The following is a 21,318-nucleotide window of genomic DNA, read 5'->3' on the forward strand; positions in this document are numbered from 1 at the left end:
GTATTCTGTAAAAATTTGTGTTGCAGTATTAAAAATAAAAAAGAAATACATTGTTCTGAAATTACATTGTATTGTAGATACAAGAGTTGCGTCCCTTTACCACAAGGGACGCAACTCTTGTATCCACAATACTAGAAATTCAAAATTTAAAAGTAAAATGAACACAGCATAATGGGGAAAATAGCATAATCGCGTTTGGTTGACCAAATATAAATGGGTCAGGAAATGTAAAATATGATTGTCGACTGTTGTTGATTAACTTTTATAATTTATTTTATTGTTGTTGATTAACTTTTATAATTTATTTTATTGTTGTTGATTAACTTTTATAATTTATTTTATTGTTGTTGATTAACTTTTATAATTTATTTTATTGTTGTTGATTAACTTTTATAATTTATTTTATTGTTGTTGATTAACATTTATAATTTATTTTATTGTTGTTGATTAACTTTTATAATTTATTTTATTGTTGTTGATTAACTTTTATAATTTTATTGTTGTTGATTAACTTTTATAATTTTATTGTTGTTGATTAACTTTTACAATTTTATTGTTGTTGATTAACTTTTATAATTTTATTGTTGTTGATTAACTTTTATAATTTTATTGTTGTTGATTAACTTTTATAATTTATTTTATTGTTGTTGATTAACTTTTATAATTTATTTTATTGTTGTTGATTAACTTTTATAATTTTATTGTTGTTGATTAACTTTTATAATTTATTTTATTGTTGTTGATTAACTTTTATAATTTTATTGTTGTTGATTAACTTTTATAATTTTATTGTTGTTGATTAACTTTTATAATTTATTTTATTGTTGTTGATTAACTTTTATAATTTATTTTATTGTTGTTGATTAACTTTTATAATTTATTTTATTGTTGTTGATTAACTTTTATAATTTATTTTATTGTTGTTGATTAACTTTTATAATTTATTTTATTGTTGTTGATTAACTTTTATAATTTATTTTATTGTTGTTGATTAACTTTTATAATTTTATTGTTGTTGATTAACTTTTATAATTTTATTGTTGTTGATTAACTTTTATAATTTTATTGTTGTTGATTAACTTTTATAATTTTATTGTTGTTGATTAACTTTTATAATTTATTTTATTGTTGTTGATTAACTTTTATAATTTATTTTATTGTTGTTGATTAACATTTATAATTTATTTTATTGTTGTTGATTAACTTTTATAATTTATTTTATTGTTGTTGATTAACTTTTATAATTTATTTTATTGTTGTTGATTAACTTTTATAATTTATTTTATTGTTGTTGATTAACTTTTATAATTTATTTTATTGTTGTTGATTAACTTTTATAATTTATTTTATTGTTGTTGATTAACTTTTATAATTTTATTGTTGTTGATTAACTTTTATAATTTTATTGTTGTTGATTAACTTTTATAATTTTATTGTTGTTGATTAACTTTTATAATTTTATTGTTGTTGATTAACTTTTATAATTTTATTGTTGTTGATTAACTTTTATAATTTTATTGTTGTTGATTAACTTTTATAATTTTATTGTTGTTGATTAACTTTTATAATTTATTTTATTGTTGTTGATTAACTTTTATAATTTATTTTATTGTTGTTGATTAACTTTTATAATTTATTTTATTGTTGTTGATTAACATTTATAATTTATTTTATTGTTGTTGATTAACTTTTATAATTTATTTTATTGTTGTTGATTAACTTTTATAATTTATTTTATTGTTGTTGATTAACTTTTATAATTTATTTTATTGTTGTTGATTAACTTTTATAATTTTATTGTTGTGGATTAACTTATAATTTTATTGTTGTTGATTAACTTTTATAATTTTATTGTTGTTGATTAACTTTTATAATTTTATTGTTGTTGATTAACTTTTATAATTTTATTGTTGTTGATTAACTTATAATTTTATTGTTGTTGATTAACTTATAATTTTATTGTTGTTGATTAACTTATAATTTTATTGTTGTTGATTAACTTTTATAATTTTATTGTTGTTGATTAACTTTTATAATTTTATTGTTGTTGATTAACTTTTATAATTTTATTGTTGTTGATTAACTTTTATAATTTTATTGTTGTTGATTAACTTTTATAATTTTATTGTTGTTGATTAACTTTTATAATTTTATTGTTGTTGATTAACTTATAATTTTATTGTTGTTGATTAACTTTTATAATTTTATTGTTGTTGATTAACTTTTATAATTTATTTTATTGTTGTTGATTAACTTTTATAATTTTATTGTTGTTGATTAACTTTTATAATTTTATTGTTGTTGATTAACTTTTATAATTTTATTGTTGTTGATTAACTTTTATAATTTTATTGTTGTTGATTAACTTTTATAATTTTATTGTTGTTGATTAACTTTTATAATTTATTTTATTGTTGTTGATTAACTTTTATAATTTATTTTATTGTTGTTGATTAACTTTTATAATTTATTTTATTGTTGTTGATTAACTTTTATAATTTATTTTATTGTTGTTGATTAACTTTTATAATTTATTTTATTGTTGTTGATTAACATTTATAATTTATTTTATTGTTGTTGATTAACATTTATAATTTATTTTATTGTTGTTTAACTTTTATAATTTATTTTATTGTTGTTGATTAACTTTTATAATTTTATTGTTGTTGATTAACTTTTATAATTTTATTGTTGTTGATTAACTTTTATAATTTTATTGTTGTTGATTAACTTTTATAATTTTATTGTTGTTGATTAACTTTTATAATTTTATTGTTGTTGATTAACTTTTATAATTTTTTGTTGTTGATTAACTTTTATAATTTTATTGTTGTTGATTAACTTTTATAATTTTATTGTTGTTGATTAACTTTTATAATTTTATTGTTGTTGATTAACTTTTATAATTTTATTGTTGTTGATTAACTTTTATAATTTTATTGTTGTTGATTAACTTTTATAATTTTATTGTTGTTGATTAACTTTTATAATTTATTTTATTGTTGTTGATTAACTTTTATAATTTTATTGTTGTTGATTAACTTTTATAATTTTATTGTTGTTGATTAACTTTTATAATTTTATTGTTGTTGATTAACTTTTATAATTTTATTGTTGTTGATTAACTTTTATAATTTTATTGTTGTTGATTAACTTTTATAATTTTATTGTTGTTGATTAACTTTTATAATTTTATTGTTGTTGATTAACTTTTATAATTTATTTTATTGTTGTTGATTAACTTTTATAATTTATTTTATTGTTGTTGATTAACTTTTATAATTTATTTTATTGTTGTTGATTAACTTTTATAATTTATTTTATTGTTGTTGATTAACTTTTATAATTTATTTTATTGTTGTTGATTAACTTTTATAATTTATTTTATTGTTGTTGATTAACTTTTATAATTTTATTGTTGTTGATTAACTTTTATAATTTTATTGTTGTTGATTAACTTTTATAATTTTATTGTTGTTGATTAACTTTTATAATTTTATTGTTGTTGATTAACTTTTATAATTTATTTTATTGTTGTTGATTAACTTTTATAATTTATTTTATTGTTGTTGATTAACTTTTATAATTTATTTTATTGTTGTTGATTAACTTTTATAATTTATTTTATTGTTGTTGATTAACTTTTATAATTTATTTTATTGTTGTTGATTAACTTTTATAATTTTATTGTTGTTGATTAACTTTTATAATTTTATTGTTGTTGATTAACTTTTATAATTTTATTGTTGTTGATTAACTTTTATAATTTTATTGTTGTTGATTAACTTTTATAATTTTATTGTTGTTGATTAACTTTTATAATTTTATTGTTGTTGATTAACTTTTATAATTTTATTGTTGTTGATTAACTTTTATAATTTTATTGTTGTTGATTAACTTTTATAATTTATTTTATTGTTGTTGATTAACATTTATAATTTATTTTATTGTTGTTGATTAACTTTTATAATTTATTTTATTGTTGTTGATTAACTTTTATAATTTTATTGTTGTTGATTAACTTTTATAATTTTATTGTTGTTGATTAACGTTTATAATTTTATTGTTGTTGATTAACTTATAATTTTATTGTTGTTGATTAACTTTTATAATTTTATTGTTGTTGATTAACTTTTATAATTTTATTGTTGTTGATTAACTTTTATAATTTTATTGTTGTTGATTAACTTTTATAATTTTATTGTTGTTGATTAACTTTTATAATTTTATTGTTGTTGATTAACTTATAATTTTATTGTTGTTGATTAACTTATAATTTTATTGTTGTTGATTAACTTTTATAATTAATTTTATTGTTGTTGATTAACTTTTATAATTTTATTGTTGTTGATTAACTTTTATAATTTTATTGTTGTTGATTAACTTTTATAATTTTATTGTTGATGATTAACTTTTATAATTTTATTGTTGTTGATTAACTTTTATAATTTTATTGTTGTTGATTAACTTTTATAATTTTATTGTTGTTGATTAACTTATAATTTTATTGTTGTTGATTAACTTTTATAATTTTATTGTTGTTGATTAACTTTTATAATTTATTTTATTGTTGTTGATTAACTTTTATAATTTATTTTATTGTTGTTGATTAACTTTTATAATTTATTTTATTGTTGTTGTTATAATTTGTTTTATTGTTGTTGATTAACTTTTATAATTTTATTGTTGTTGATTAACTTTTATAATTTTATTGTTGTTGATTAACTTTTATAATTTTATTGTTGTTGATTAACTTTTATAATTTTATTGTTGTTGATTAACTTTTATAATTTTATTGTTGTTGATTAACTTTTATAATTTTATTATTGTTGATTAACTTTTATAATTTTATTGTTGTTGATTAACTTTTATAATTTATTTTATTGTTGTTGATTAACTTTTATAATTTTATTGTTGTTGATTAACTTTTATAATTTTATTGTTGTTGATTAACTTTTATAATTTTATTGTTGTTGATTAACTTTTATAATTTTATTGTTGTTGATTAACTTTTATAATTTTATTGTTGTTGATTAACTTTTATAATTTATTTTATTGTTGTTGATTAACTTTTATAATTTTATTGTTGTTGATTAACTTTAATAATTTATTTTATTGTTGTTGATTAACTTTAATAATTTATTTTATTGTTGTTGATTAACTTTTATAATTTATTTTATCGTTTTTATATCAAATTTTGTTTTGACAACTTGAATTTTGTCTGGAGAAGGCCTAGAAAAACTTTGAAAAGTCTTTGAAAATGGACATTGAAAATCCGTACAAACTTTAATATAGGATAAATTCTGGACAAGCACCCATTTGTTTGTATTATTATTCCTTTTTTACTTACTTTTGTTCACCTGTCTAAGTGGCTGCTGTGATAGGGACGAGATACAGTGCCATACAAAAGTATTGGATACATTACATTTTTCTTCATAACTTAGGTTTCAAGATTTTACCTAAAATTTGGTCAGTATATTCCTATTACTATTCTAACTAATATTTGGGGTAGTAATTACTAAATTAAACTTTAGAAAGTTTATATTAAAGGAACAATATAAATCACCTAACGCAAAAGTATTGGATACATTGATTTAATATTTGGTTGCATAGCCTTTATTGCGTTCAACAACTTCCAATCGCTTTCTATAGTTGCACACATGTTTTTTGCAAAGATATGCAGGTATTTTGCGACATTCTTCTTTGCAGAACTGTTCTAGTTGTTGAATATTTTGTGGATTCCTCTTGTGAACATTGATCTTCAATATTTTCCGCAAATTTTCAATTGGTTTGAGGTCTGGAAACTGACCAGGCCAAATAAGAACGTTAATTCCGTTGTTTCTAAGCCATTCTTTGGTTAGTTTGGCAGTATGCTTGGGATCATTGTCCTGCTGAAACACGAAATTGCTATTATGTCCCAACAAATCAGCAGAGTTCTAGAGGTTTTTCTCGAAAATCTCTCTTTACATACGTCTATTCATTCTACCATTGATGTGTTTTAGTTCACCAGTACCTTTGGATGAAAAACAACCCCATACTATAATCGAACCACCGCCAAACTTTACCGTAGAAATGGTATTCTTTTTGTTATAGGTGCTGCCATTTTTACACCATACATGTGTTGCTGCGTTTCTTCCAAAGATTTCTACTTTCGTTTTGTCTGACCAGATTACCTTGTTCCAAAATTCTTGGGGGTTGTTCCGCATATGGTTTAACATAATTCAAACGTGATCTGACATGTTTAAGCTCCAATAATGGAACTTTTCTTGGAGACTTTGATACAAAACCTGCATGGTTTAGAACTCTACTGATTGTATTGTTGCTCACATTGATCCCAGCTTCTCTGAGGTCGGTTTGAATTTCACCACGAGTAAGAAAAGGGTTCTTTTGTACCGTTCTGCCTACTCACCTTGATTTTTTTTCGTTTAATTTCCTTGGCCGATCACATCTTAGAAGATTTGCATGTTGTTTTCAAGTCGGTTTCTATTCAACCCATAGTTGGGACCCTAACAGGTACTACCACTTTGGGTCAGAGTGGACTTCGGAGCAATGGTAATTAAAGGTAATTAACAAGCTGGGGCCTCACCACTGGATATAGTTTAAGGTCATATCCAGGACCCCCATTGAGGGACTTTTACCCTCTGCAGAGGGGCAGTCGGTGTATGTTAATGCCCCACCGACAGGGCCCCAAATCAAGCTGTCTGGAGATATCAGCTTCCTCACCTAAAATGCACCAAACATGGATGTTATTGTTGTATTTCCTTTCCCTTTGCAAAACTCAATCATGTTCTGCAAAGCCACAAACAAAACCAACAATTTTCTTGCACCAAACAACTAAACCAAATACTATAAATAAATATTGGAAGCTATGAAGAAGTTCACGCATAAAAAACGTTTATCGAAAATTACTGGATTCTACCTTAAACAGGGTTGATATGCCATAAAACAAAACAGCGAAACAACCAATCTAAAGTAATTTATGATTGTGTAATAATAGCCAAGATGCAAATATTAGTCCGAATCAATAAAAATACTAAAAAAAATTTACAATATTGTATATCATTGATGCATTGGACATTGTGTAATTTTGAATAAAGCATTGTTTTCTAGTATTTAATACAAACTTGTAATAATAATTAATACAACATAATATTGTAAAGTATTAAATATAACATGATAAAATATTAAGTTTAACATTGTGTCATAGGATATTGAATATAACTTAATGGTGTGCAGGGTATCTTATTCATATATAGTATTCGACATGATATTGAATATAATGTTATATTATTTAATATTAAAAATAGCTGTATCAGTTTATTTCAGTGTTGCTGACCCTGTTGTAACTTAGGCTTAACACACAAGTTTCTTTCAGTGCATATCGTTTTCTAACTCCTATAAACAAATTTACTGTTTGTTTTTTTCTTTTAGAGGTGAAGGAATTGAATTCCTCGTTAACCACAAAAGATATTCAAGCACAAATCGAGCAATTAACAAAAGAGGTGAGTGAAATGCAATTATTATATTGTATTAGATATTATATTGTGTTAGATATTTATTATATTGTGTTAGGTATTTATTATATTGTGTAGGGTAATTATTATATTGTTAGGCATTATATTGTATTAGATATTTATTATATTGTGTTGGGTAATTTTGATATTGTGTTGGGTAATTATAATATTGTGTTGGGTAATTATAATATTGTGTTGGGTAATTATGATATTGTGTTAGGTAATTATTATATTGTGTTAGGTAATTATTATATTGTTAGTCAATTATTATATTGTGTTAGGTAATTATTATATTGTGTTAGGTAATTATTATATTGTGTAGGGTAATTATTATATTGTTAGGCATTATATTGTATTAGATATTTATTATATTGTATTAGATATTTATTATATTGTGTTGGGTAATTATTATATTGTGTTGAGTAATTATGATATTGTGTTAGGTAATTATTATATTGTGTTGGGTATTATATTGTGTTAGGTATTTATTGCATCAGGTATTTATTGTGTTAGGTAATTATATTGTATTAGGTATTTATTGCATGAGGTATTTATTATATTGTGTTAGGTATTATATTGTGTTATGTAATTATTATATTGTACTAGATATTTATATTGTGTTAGGTATTGTATTAGCTATTTATTGTATGAGGTATTTATCTTGTGTTAGGTAATTATTGTACTAGAAATATATATTGTGTTAGGTAATTATTATACTGTACTAGGTACTTATATTGTGTTAGGCATTTTTTATATTTTGTATTTTATTAGGTAATTATTATATGGCATTAGGCATTTATTATATTGTGGTATGTAAGTATTATATTGTGTTAGGTAGTATGTTATTACCATAAACTGTAAAAATGCCAATTCAGTATCCATATATATAACTCATTGTGCATGTCTTCATTTTTTTTTTTTTTATCAAACTGCATCTCCATTTTTTGTGGACTGTTGTTTTATATTTAAAAAAAAAACTGGTAAAAGTAGCTGCTAGGGGATTCATTTTATTTTAAAATTATTATGGAGAAAAAGAGCGTACAGACGAACATGTCTTATTGCACGTTTTAAAATTAAACATTTTTTTTCTGATTGCAGCCCAGATATGAACAATAGAATAAGTGCAATTCATGTGTTTCTTTTTTCTTTGGTAAAGTAGTTAAACCTAAGCAAAGTCTATGATAAAATGTCCCTTTGCTTTGTAAATTCCAGAATCTTGACCTCAGTGAAAAATTATCCAAATTGAAGGCTGGAAACGTGACTGTAATCTCAAAGGAAGAAAAAGATAAAGTAAGTTTTGCATCTCGAAAACTATTTCCAATTATTGGAATGATCCTAACATTTATGAAAATTGAACTGTGAATATTGTAGATTACCCAAATAATGTAAAAATGTTCTCATCTCTCCCAAACACTATTCCAGTCTAATAAATAAGTATATTATCTTTTTATTTGTTTATAAATACAATTTTTAAAGTTATAGAATCATTTGGTTATTGAGTTATTAATTGAACAAAATTATTATAATGTACAAAGTTTCTCCATCTCTCTTAAACACTATCCCAGTCTAATAAATAAGTATCTTTTTTTTTTTGTTTATGAATATAATTTTTAAAGTTATAGAATCATTTCATTTGGTTATTGAGTTATTAATTGAACTAAATTGTTATAATGTACAAAGTTTCTCCATCTCTCTTAAACACTACCCCAATTTAATAATAAACCCTACCAATATTTATTTATGAAATAGCTCTATATGTTAGTGCAAGACAATGGTGGCTGTTGCAATGAAAGATGCTTGGTCAGTAAAAGGAGGGGGTTGCAGAGAGCTGGAAATATATTTGACCAGAGTCAGACCACCCAAGAGATATTCTCTTTGTTTGAAAAATAAGTATGTAAGAGGATGGGGGAAAGTCTCACTGGGCTAACATTTGTGAAAAGAAAATAATACCCAGGGTTATTTTCAGGCAATCTTAGATATTATCTTCAATAGATGTCTGGAGCACCTAACGGATGGGGGGGAAGGGGACAGCGACCACTAAGAAATGGCCAGAACCAGCCAAGGGCGAAGAGATCCTAAGAAAATAGGAGAAGCAGTCATAGCACCACTAACCTCTTAGAAGGGAGTTTGTTCTGGTGAAAGCTACCAGGATAGTTTGGGTCAGTGTGCCTCTCCGGACAAATGGGTTCCTTTAGGACTCTCATCCAAGGGTCAAACAAAGATTCAATGCTGCAAGTTTTTCATTCACCTAAGCAGACAAATACCATATATAAACTCAAAAAAACTATATGTATATATATATATATATATATATATATAAAAATTCGTATTCCTGTCTGTTTGTTCACAAGTTGATTAATATATACAAAAATACATTACTTTATCATATCATTCATTCCTATATATATATATATATATATACTATGATTATTGCAACATATAAGATTAAAAAGGTGACGTCATTTGCATATTACATTAAGGAAAATCGACTTTATTAAATAGCAGTGTATTAGTTATTGTTTATAGTGAGAGAATTATTTTAAGTGTTCTATTTAAGTTTATTATTTAAATTTGATTTATATTGATAAAATATTTAATTTAATTTATTTTTACCGACATAGATTTTTTATGAATTGGTTTGAGTTATTTCCCTTGCGCATGAATGTTGTTCTTTTTTTTTTTTGTTGTTTTCTTTTTCGGTGGATAGTAAAACTAAAAACTTTCAAGCATTATTTTTGTGATTAGTTTAAATAAAATAATTTCCGTGATTTTGCAATTAACGTTGTGATCCAGTGAATTTTTATTTTAAAATAAACAATTTAATTCAACTATGATTCTTTCTTTAAAACAAAAACAAAAATCTTTCATTCACATTTTTTTGACATCGTAAATAATTTTTTTATTCTTTTAATAACGTAATAAGTCATAACTCATCATTTTTATAACATAAACATTCGATTAACACAAATTCTACTTTGATATTTTTGAAACTTAATTATTTACAGTTTGTTTTCGTTGCAACAGACCGTAAAGACAAATCTTTTCTAGACTGAGGTAGCATAAAAGAAATTCGCTTAAACTGGAATATAGTCATAAAAAGGTGCTCAATATCCGGAGAATAACTTCTCTTCGTATTCCTTCTGCCGAAATATCTGGTGGAGAGTTTGTCACGTACTTCTTGTTTTTTTGAGTGGGGAGGGATTACATTTTCGTGTTTTGATTCGTTCTTTTATTTTTGAACTTTTTGTTGGGGTAACGATGGAGTTGACATATAATAATGAAAAACTGCTCAATATTCTTAGTATAGCAGGTGTGGCGAAACCGAACTTCATGTTGACCCTGGCAAGCTGGGTATCCATGCTAGTATATATATATATATATATTTATAAACTGAGATTCTGGTTTTGCTTGGTGTGAGGACTACTGGGTGGATAAACGACGGTCTTGCATGCATGGCAACCAAAAAGGCAGAACTGCTTGCTTGGCGATTCACCTCCAACTCTACCTTAGAGCCCACGAACAACTCCTTCTAAATTTCTCTATGCGGACGAAGCCACAATTGATGATCTGAAAATCACCCGTTTACATGTCCACGATGTTATAAAAAACTTAGATACCTCCAAGGCGTGTGAGTCTGGTCTCAACCCTGCTATACTCATTAAGAAATGCTCAGCTGAGCTAGCCCCCATACTTTCGAAATTCTACAAAAAATGCCTTGCTGAATCCTGCTTCCCTAATACCTGGAAGATGGCCTCTGTAGTACCAGTGTACAAGAATTCTGGCGAAAGGACGGACCCTCTCAATTATCGCTCCATAAGTCTCCTCCCTCTCTTCACTAAAATTTTTGAGATGCTAATCAATCAAGCACTTGTCCAGCACCTTGCAAGAGCTAATCTTCTTTCTGACAAACAGTACAGTGTACAAGAATTCTGGCGAAAGGACGGACCCTCTCAATTATCGCTCCATAAGTCTCCTCCCTCTCTTCACTTCAGTACAGATTTGGGAAATGTCGTTTTACTGCAGATATTTTGACAGTCATCTCTGAACACACATACCATGCACTGGATAAGGCGAGTGAAGCTAAGGCTGTAGCCCTCGATGCATCCTTTGTCAAAGTTTGGTATAGATGGACGTTCATCCAAGCAGCATAACATTAATGCAGAAGTGCCTCAAGGGGCGATCCTTGGGTCACTATTATTCCTGATATTCATCAATAACCTCCCCGATAATATTGAGTCAGAGATGGGTATATTTGCACTCTATAACATACATGAGGGAAGAATGGAAGACAATAGCTGAATCATTAGAAAATGACCTCCAGACCGTAGTTGAATGGGGATGTAAATGGAGACTAAGCTACTCTTTTTTAACAATTTCAAGATGACTCTCCAACCACTGATATCCATGACAACTAACTCCCTACCTGAGAATTCTTCCTTCAAACTCCTTGGCTTAACATTCACAGGAAATATGTTCTGGAATAAATACATTGAAGACATTGCGAAGGCTGCTGCAAGGAAGGTGGGCTCCCTCTATCGTGCTAGAAAAGTGCTCACACCTGAGAGTATCTCTACAAGGCCACCAGTCACCCATGTATGAAGTATTGTTGCCACGTCTGGGCTGGCGCATCTGCCACTAGTCTCTCCCTCTTGAATAGGGTCCAAAAAAGGGTCTCCAATCTAATAAGTCCCACTTTGTCAACTAGGTTCCAACCCCTGTCCCATCATCGCAATGTTGCATCCCTGTGTCTGTTTTACAAGTATTTTAATGGAAAGTGCTGTGATGAACTCGACGTACATATTCCCGACAAACTCACTTAGCAACAAAATCACACCCCTTCACTGTTGAGGTCTCTAAATGCCAGAAAGTTTTCTACTCAAATAGCTTCTTTCCTCGAACAGTTAGACATTGGAATTCCCTTCCTGCTACCTGCTTCCCAAACTCTACTGATATGCAGAAGTTTAAATGTAATGTAAACCAACATCTTAATCTTTCTTAGGTATGGTCCCAATTAGTAACTCCTTACGTCCAAGTGGTGATATGACTTGTTTGGGGTGAACGTGAGTAAAAAAAAAAAAAAATCAAATAAAAAAAAAAAAAAAAAAGTCACAAACTCTAGACTGTTTTGTAAACTGTTCCCAACCGTCATAAACTGTCACAAATTCACCACCACACCTAAAATTTTTGATTAACAATCCTATTTCAGCTTTCTTTTGTGTACCTTGAGGAAAAACATCCTCTCTGTTGTCTTTCTACTTAACTTACTTCCTATATGTTCTGCTTATCAGCTTATTTCCTTTTTTTTTTTTTAATTTCCTTACACTTTTTAGTGTGTGGGAGAAAGTTTAAATAAAAATGTTACACTTTTGTTCCAGGCAATACCAGTTAGCCCTATTAAGAATGGCATGAAAATTAACTCCTCCACTTGACAGAACAAGAACAATCTACCTCTGTGAATAAAATAAAAAATATGAAGATTTGGCAAAGTATTTACTTTGCCAAATCTTCATATTTTTTATTTTAAGACTTCTGCTGACCTGTACAATTTCATTTTCGAGTCCAGCTTCAAATTGGAAGTAGCTGTCAGTCTGTGGGCAGAATTGAACATCGTTTTGTTTTGTCCTCGTTACTGCCACACCTTGATTAACAATTCTATTTCAGCTTTCTTTTGTGTGCTTTGGTGAATAACTTCCTATACCATTGTTCTGCTGATAAACTTATTTCTCTCTCAATTGGGGTGGGTGGGGATGTCGATAGTATAACATAAATTCTTTCATCTTAAAATCCTGTAAAATCTTGTTCTTGCTGACAGGTTTATGAAGAAAGACGGAAATATGTCAAAGAATGGCGTAAAAGAAAGCGGATGGTGAGTCAACACTTTTTAAAAGTTTTTTACGAAGAGTACGCTCATTGGTAAAAGCGTTTTTTTGGGGTTTTTTTTTTTTACAACAATTTTTTCTTTTTAAATTATTTTACGGCATACATATTGTGCGTTTTCTATTTGAAAAAGAGATTTTATTCTCGAAATATCAAAGACATTTACCATCCCAGTTATATTAAATAGTAAGTTCATATTTACGGATTTATACTGAAGGTTTTTTCATCTTCCTTGGATTAATGGATTACGAGATGCCTTCAATAAGTTTCCAGACTTTTTTAATTGAGCAATTTTATTGATAGTACGCACATGAAATTCTAGTTCCCTTCAAAGTGATCTCCCCCAGCTGCAATGCGCTTGTTGAACCATTCCAATAACTCCTAAAAGTCTCCATGTGAGTCCTTGTGTGAGCGTGTCAATGACCCTCGCTACAGCCTCCTTCACCTCCTCAAATATCTCATAACAACAATCTCTAATGTTTTCCTTTAACTTAGGAAATAACCAAAAGTCACATGAAGCAAGGTCTGGGCTGTAGAGGGTGAGAATAAATAGTTTGTGATCTCGTATGTGATTGATTTTGAACAATAAATCAATATAGTCAATTGTTTGTGTTCGTACTAGACATCATTTCAACACTGGTATTCTTACACCATTTTGTACACTTATTTAGTATTTTTTTTAACTAGTATTTCAGCCTGGCGTTGCCTGGGTTATTGGAGGTGTATGTTGAGCAAAAAAAAAAAAAAAAAAAAAGTGGTCAATTTATTTTTTAATTTGACCTCTTAACATTTATTGTTTTGGGCTCAAATCCAGTTATTAAGTTAGATCCATGTCCAAGGAACCTATATCTAAAATTTCAAGTGTTTAGACCCAAAATTGACGGAAGAGTTTGGTAGAGTTCTCAAAGGTCAAATCGTTGAACTTTGACCCCTTAACAGCAAGATTTCTGGCCAAAAACGGATTACAAAGATTTTCCCAAATCTCAGTACCTTGTATATCAAATTTTGAGTCTGTAGACTGAAAATTGACAAAGTTATTGCGTTGGAAAATGTACACACACAGACACATTCACTTTTATAAATATATATACTAAGCATGGGTGCTCGCCGTTGCCCGGGTATTTGGAGGTGTATGTTAAGCAAAAAAAAAAAAAAAAAAAGCGGTCAATTTTTTTAATTTTGACCCCTATTATGACCCCTTAAAATTGATTGCTTTGGGCTCAAATCAATTTATTAAATTGGATCCATGTCCAAGGAAAGTATATCTAAAATTTGAAGTGTTTAGACCCAAAATTGTCGGAGGAGTTTTGTAGAGTTCTCAAAGGTCAAATTGTTGAACTTTGACCCCTTAATCGCCAAATTTCTGGCTGAAAACCGATCTCAAAGATTTTCCCAAATCTCTTTTTTTTTCTTTTTTTTTTTTCTTTTTTCTTTTCTTTTTTCTTTTCTTTTTTTACAAGGTAGTCACCACTTATCAAGGCCCGGAAGCCACTCGGGGATAAGGGTTATTGTGTGTACAGTACGTTAGTTTTGGAGATCTGATAAAGTGTCTTACTTAAGGAGGTGGTTCATCAGGAATTTGTTCATATTGGACTTGAAGACATCCAGGTTGTAGTGAGGTGGGAAACAGGCAACTGGAACAGAGTTCCACGGGCATGCACTTCTAAGAAAGAAGCTTTGTTCATGGAATTGGGGAAAATTTTTGACAGTTGTTTCAGCTAGACGGGTGTTTTTTGTGAAAGATTGACGAGGGGGGACCAGAGTTCAGACGAGCACCTGCCATGGAAGTAACGATAAAATAAAGACAGGCTCGCAACGTCTCTCCTGCAGGGAAGAAAAAAGGGCATCACCCACTAGGCCACGAAGCCTATTGTTTACTCTGTCAAGGCAGGATAGGCTGTTTGTAACAGCTCCTTCCCAGATGTGTACACCCATCCTTGGACGTACTTGGCTTTTATACAGATAGAGAATTGCATCAAGGGTGAGATATCTTCTGGAGCGGTAGAAGGATCCTACCATTTTTCCAGCGATCTTGGCAACTGACTTTATGTACATATTCCATTTCAGGTCATGGGTAAAGGTCAAGCCCAGAAGTTTATCAAAACATGGAGCTTCCCCTAGATGAGAGCCACCCATATCAATTGTTGCCAGATGGGGATCAGAGCGTTGATGATGTAAAGCTTGGTTTTAGATGCATTAAAAGTGACCAGCCAACTCCTCCCCCACTGTAGCACGCACTCAAGATCAAAGGAGAGAGAATCTGAGAGAACTTTGTCATTTATGGTCGTGTCATCAGCATAGATGTCAACGAATGATTTAAGTATGTGTTTTGGGAGATCATTGATGTATATAAGGAAGAGAGTTGGGCCTAGGATGGACACCTGAGGGATTCCTGCATTAATATTGAGGGCCTCTGATTTCTGCCCATCAACTACTACTCTTATGAGCCTATCAGAGAGAAATGATTTTATGATCGAGAAAACATTTCCAGTTATACCGTAGCTGGAAATCTTGTGAAGTAGGCCCTTATGCCATACCTTATCGAAGGCCTTTTATATGTCAAGATAAATTGCCCTAGAGAGGAAGCCTTTGTCAAGAGATTCGCTAATCCTATGAGATATAACAGTTAGCACATCTGCTGTAGATCTGGCAGAACGGAAACTATATTGCATGTCACTAAGAAGGTTATTTCTGCTGAGGTGGTTGACTACTTCTCTATTTAATATTGATTCCAGCAGCTTACTCATGACACACAGGAGACTTATTGTTCTGTTCTGAGAGGGAGAGGACTTATCACCTGAGTTCTGGAATACTGATGAGGTTTTCCAAGGTGTTGGGAAACACTTCTCTTTAAGGCAACGCTTAAAGAGTTTTGTAAGTATGAGGCAAGTTCTAGTTGAAGCTTTTTCAGCACAATGATTGGAATGCCGTCAGGTCCAGTTGCTTTACTGGAATGAAGGTTCTTGATTAGCTTGGCGACATCACGCACAGATATTTATATGCTGCAGAGCGTGTTGTCCGTTATATGAGGAAATATGAGGAGTTGATGCCCTTCGTCGCATAGGGTAGAATTAGCGGCAAAGTTCTTGGCAAATAGTTTGGCCTTGTCTGATGCTGATGAGATGACCTCAGGTCCATTGATGATGGTTAGGATAGAACGCACGCTTCTGTTCAGGATTCTGTTTGCTATTTGCCAAAACTGGTGGGAACCAAGCCGCTGCTCAGCTACTTTGGATTTAACGGACTGAGCATATAGCTCTCTTGCATTTTTTATTACTCTTTTGCAGTGGTTGCTGGCAGTCCTGAAGGCAGCTTTAGTCTCAGTGCATTTATTACGTTGGTAGCTATGGAAAAAGTGATTTCTGTGCGCGATAGCAGCAGCACATTCTGGGGAGAACCATGGCTGGCTGTTAGGTTTTTGTTGGAATTTTTTGGATGGTATGAATCGGTCTATGCCTACAATTAACCATTCGGCCAGGTCTGATACTATAGAGGACACATCCTTTTTAAACATGGAATGCAATGGTAGATCGGATATAAGTGTACGGAAGCTATCCCAGTCAGCGGTAGAGTATCGATATACAGTACTGTGGAAAGGTACATCTCCAGACTTATTGCATTTCGTTTTTATCTGAACTGATACAACCAATTTATTGTTTTGGGCTCAAATCAATTTATTAAGTTAGATCCATGTCCAAGGAACCTATATCTAAAATTTGAAGTGTTTAGACCCAAAATTGTCGGAGGAGTTTGGTAGAGTTCTCAAAGGTCAAATTGTTGAACTTTGACCTCTTAACAGCCAAATTTCTGGCCGAAAACCAATCACATAGATTTTCCCAAATCTCAGTACCCTGTATATTAAATTTCGAGTCTGTAGATTGAAAATTAACAGAGTTATTGCGAAGGAAAATGTACACAGACAGACACACAGACACGTTCACTTTTATAGATATACTAGTAGCAGGTGCACCAGCCCAAATATGACAACAATACTCTATGCATGGGTGAATGGTGGCCTTCTAGAGGTACAAGATACATTCAGGCGTTTTTATCACGGTAGAGAGAGCCCATCTTCTTCGTAGAAGCCTTGGCCACACTCTTCTTCTTCCCCAAAGAACATTGGTCTAACTCTCCATCAATTTGTTATCCTCTCCAAATAACATGTCGAGATGTCCATGTCATCATTTCAGTCCAACTCAAGTAAGACATTATTCATCGATAATTTGATACTCTTCGATCTAACAATTTTATTATCATATATACGCCTGGGCACACGTCGGCCATATCTACTAGTATATATAAATGAACAAAAAAAAGAAAATCTTGATCATTGAAGGCAGTCATAGATGCACTCAGATGGTTTATGGGATGAGAGTGTCTTACAGTAACCCTGGTTATAAATATCTCCAAGAAACTTTTTCTTCAGACTAGAGAATGTCCCACAAGTGCTTCGTCGTGACCCCTTAACAGCGAAATTTCTGGCCGAAACCCGATCACATCGATTTTCCCAAATCTCAGTACCCTGTATATCAAATTTTGAGTCTGTAGACTAAAAATTGACAGAGTTATTGCGTAGAGAAATGTACACAGACACACAGACACGTTCACTTTTATAGATATATAGACTAGCATTTCGGCCCGGTGTTGCCCGGGTGTTTGGAAGTGTATGTTGAGCAAAAAAAAAAAAAAAACGGTCAATTTTTTTTTTTATTTGACCTCTATTAACATTTATTGTTTTGGGCTCAAATCAAGTTATTAAGTTAGATCCATGTCCAAGGAACCTATATCTAAAATTTGAAGTGTTTAGACCCAAAATTGGCGGAAGAGTTTGGTAGAGTTCTCAAAGGTCAAATCGTTGAACTTTGACCTCTTAACACCCAAATTTCTGGCCAAAAACTGATAACATCGATTTTCCCAAATCTCAGTACCCTGTATATCAAATTTCAAGTCTGTAGACTAAAAATTGAAAGAGTTATTGTGTACACAGACATGTTCACTTTTATAGATATATAGATTTTATTTATTTTTATTTTATTTGCTTTTATTTATTTTATTTATTTATTTTTATTTACTTATTTTTTATTTATTTTTATTTTATTATTTATTTATTTTATTTACTTATTTTTTAATTTATTATTTATTTTATTTACTTATTTTTTATTTATTTTATTTTTTAATTTATTATTTATTTTATTTAATTATTTTTTTTTATTTTTAATTTATTATTTATTTTATTTACTTATTTTTTTTATTTAGGAGTAAGTATGGAAAAAGGTGTTATAAATAAAAAACTATACAAAATACTATTAAAAACCCGCTGAATATATGTCAACCTATGTCACGGTAACATATATTGAGCGAGTTTTTAACAGTATTTTATCCGGTTTTTTATTTATAACATCTTTTCCCACACTTACCGTGTTAAAGAGAGAATCAGACGCCATCTTGAATGTTCCAATACATCGGTAAACACTGTATGGTTTTCGAGCTGAATAAACATGTTACATTGAATAAAAACACGAAAAATATATCCAGTTTGGTAGAAAAGTAACTTATCTTGCCTTTGATAACATTTATTTGTTATATATTTCTTTTAGGGCAACTTTTTCGAATCTATGTGTACAGTAATACAAACCCCACAAAATATTTATTAAAAAAAAAATTAAGAAAAAAAAAGTTAATAGCGAAAGGGAAATAATTCCATTTTTAAACGAAAAAGTCAGTTTACCTAACTTACTGTATTAATGCTATTTTTTTTAAGCAAGAAAAAAAAAAAAGGTAAATATCCAGATACGCTACTGCAGAACACCGACCACTCTAATTTGTTTTTTTATAGGTAATTGAGGTCGCTGACAACGAATCTGATAGTCAAACTTGGGGCAAATTTACCGTTTGCATGGTATTTACCCCTGAACCCACGAACTTCTTTCCACCATTTTGTAGCATCCGTTTATGCTACGCGCATGCACGCTGTAGCATAAACGACGGCTTCACCAAGCAAACTATATTGGGGGGAGGGGATTTTTTTTTTACCAGGACATAGAATTTTCTAATTTTCAAAAATACATTATAGCGCTTTTTGGGTGGAAAATTTAAAATTAGCTGAAAAAGAAATAAAATAAGAAAAGGAAAGCACACCAAGTTGGAGTAGGGGGGGGGGGTAATTCATCTTTTTTTTTTTTTTTACCTGGAACATCGAATTTTCAAATTTTCTGTAAGTAACGCACCGACATTTACCAATTAGAACACCATTTAACATTTTCCGGAGATTTTACTTTGTACATTGGGGGCGCGAGCGGGGGGGGGGGGGGGGGGGGGGATGTGATGTTAGGGGCTTTTTTCGTAATGTTACTGTAAAAATTATTTTTTATTGTTACAAATTACGATGCTTTAAAAAAAGCAAAAATAAATTCTTGCGTTTTTTATTTACTACTGAAAACCATAACTTTAGTAAAGGTATTTTTTGTTTAAACAAAATAAAACATTTTCACCAAGAGTTAAGTAAAAATAATTAGTTCATTATATTCTGCGATCATTATTTGAAAAATACTGCAATTTTCATTAAAATTCGTTAATTTCCTGATTTTTGGTGAATTTTTAAGTAAAGGGAGGAATCAAAATGTGTATACACTTTGAGCGTCGGCATTCATTTTTCGACCACGTGTGGTTAATTTAAATTAAAGTTCAATCACATGGTTACATTATCAATAAACCCATTGAAAATTTACCATATTGTAAACACATTCTGTATACATTAAGCCTGTGGTGTTTTTTTAGTGATGCAATGTTGTCAACTGAGATTTAAAAAAAAACCCGCGAGATCAGGAGAAAGAAATGTCCAGAAAATCGCTAGCCAGTTTGGCAGAAAAGTAACTTATCTTGCCTTTGATAACATTTATTTTTTATATATTTCTTTTTTGACAACTTTTTCGAATCTATGTGTACAGTAATACAAACCCGTGTACAGTAATACAAACCCCTTCGGGGAGATTGGAATGCCCCCCCCCCCACACCTAAAATGTACTTGGAAAAATCGATTTTATAGTGAGATTTAAGAATGGTTAGTCGAAAAAAAGGTGAAAAACAAAACAAATAATCAATAAATAATTGTTACCAAAGGCAATAAATGCTACTTTTTTTTACTTACATGAATGAGTTTATTTTATGTTTTAAAGTATTTTCAAGCAATCTAATACGGGTGTCTCTGGGTGCCAAATATCTCCAGATTTTCTAGAATTTCCCGCTAGATTGTAAACGAAATCTCCAGATCTAGCAGGAAAACCGCTAAATTGTAACACTGGTCACGTGACAGGAAGCGGTAATAAATAATTGTCCCTAAATAAAAAAAATCGCCCCTCGGTAAAAAGAAATCCACCTATTTATCATAGAAAAATTAAGTATAATGTTATAATTAAAAAGGAATATATAAAAACACACATGGATATAGTAAACATATTATACCAAAACGTGGAAGCCATCCGTCCAGTGGTTTTTTAGACAATTAATTCTGAACGAACCAACATTTACATTTTTATATATATAGATTTATTACTCTTGTTAACCCCCCCCCCCCCCAAAAAAAAGGGCATATTGCCACTTGGACGTAAGGGGCTACTACTAGGGACTATGCCTAGGAAAGATTAACAAGATGTTGGTTTACATTACATTTAAACTTCTGCATGTTAGTTACTTGCCCTCTCCTAGCTAGCTATTCAAAAACTGACCACTAACCGTGAGACATCTTCTTCTTGTCTCGAGAGTTCAAAAGACTTTGGTGGCTCCCAGTTATGTTTTTTATTTATTTATTTTTTTTTTTTTTTTTACTAATCTCACTTCCTATACATGTGCTAATTTTTTCATTTTTCCTCAAATTGTTTTTGTTTTTTGAAGGATCCTTCTTTGCATCTTCAAAGATTTCAGCATCAGA

The 21,318-nt window shown here is 29.4% G+C and overlaps 1 protein-coding gene across 3 annotated transcripts in view; it reads left to right on the forward strand.

Moving 5' to 3' along the window:
• The window catches only part of LOC145263876 (homologous-pairing protein 2 homolog), a 197,314-nt gene that overhangs the window by 170,526 nt on the left and 5,470 nt on the right, over window positions 1–21,318 (forward strand). For all 3 annotated transcript variants that reach the window (XM_080120956.1, XM_080120957.1, XM_080120958.1), the window contains 3 exons: window positions 7,432–7,502; window positions 8,727–8,804; window positions 13,327–13,380. In XM_080120956.1, coding sequence (XP_079977082.1) covers window positions 7,432–7,502; window positions 8,727–8,804; window positions 13,327–13,380 — 203 coding nt within the window. The remainder of the gene's footprint in view (window positions 1–7,431; window positions 7,503–8,726; window positions 8,805–13,326; window positions 13,381–21,318) is intronic.

The sequence above is a fragment of the Euprymna scolopes genome, chromosome 39 (genome assembly GCF_053919585.1).
Source record: "Euprymna scolopes isolate OS-2025 chromosome 39, ASM5391958v1, whole genome shotgun sequence".
NCBI lineage: Eukaryota > Metazoa > Mollusca > Cephalopoda > Sepiida > Sepiolidae > Euprymna > Euprymna scolopes.